This window comes from Haliaeetus leucocephalus, unplaced genomic scaffold (genome assembly GCF_000737465.1).
Source record: "Haliaeetus leucocephalus isolate CR32 unplaced genomic scaffold, Haliaeetus_leucocephalus-4.0 Scaffold76, whole genome shotgun sequence".
In the NCBI taxonomy this organism is placed as follows: Eukaryota; Metazoa; Chordata; class Aves; order Accipitriformes; family Accipitridae; genus Haliaeetus; species Haliaeetus leucocephalus.
Window position 1 is genome coordinate 668,632 of NW_010972512.1, and position 319 is coordinate 668,950.

At 74.0% G+C, this 319-nt stretch overlaps 1 protein-coding gene across 4 annotated transcripts in view; it reads right to left on the reverse strand.

The window, feature by feature from the left end:
- Nucleotides 1-103, reverse strand: part of RANBP3 (RAN binding protein 3) — a 47,397-nt gene extending 47,294 nt beyond the window's left edge. For all 4 annotated transcript variants that reach the window (XM_010580635.1, XM_010580619.1, XM_010580628.1 and 1 more), the window contains exon 1: nt 26-103. In XM_010580635.1, the coding sequence (XP_010578937.1) occupies nt 26-47 (22 nt within the window). In that variant the 5' untranslated portion in view covers nt 48-103. The remainder of the gene's footprint in view (nt 1-25) is intronic.
- Between the last annotated feature and the right edge of the window lie 216 nt (nt 104-319).

The window sequence follows — 319 nt, forward strand, 5'->3', positions numbered from 1 at the left end:
CTGCGCACCGCCAGCGCCCGCCTACCTTCGTTCGCTAGGTCCGCCATTTTACTTCCTCAATCACGCCCACAATGCATCGCGCGGCCGGACGGCTTCCACTTACAGCAGGCCCCGCCGGGCAGCGCATGCGGCAATTACGCCGCTCCGTGGCGGCATCGCGCATGCGCGGGTGGCTCGGCTGGGCAGCGGGCGGGACGCGCTCGGTAGTCCAGGGGCGGGCGGGGCGCGCCGCTGCGCATGCGCGGGAGTGGGGCGGGGCGGGGCGCAGTGTAGTGCGCGCGCTCGGGCTCCTCAGGTGGCTGAGGTGCCGGGGCAGCGG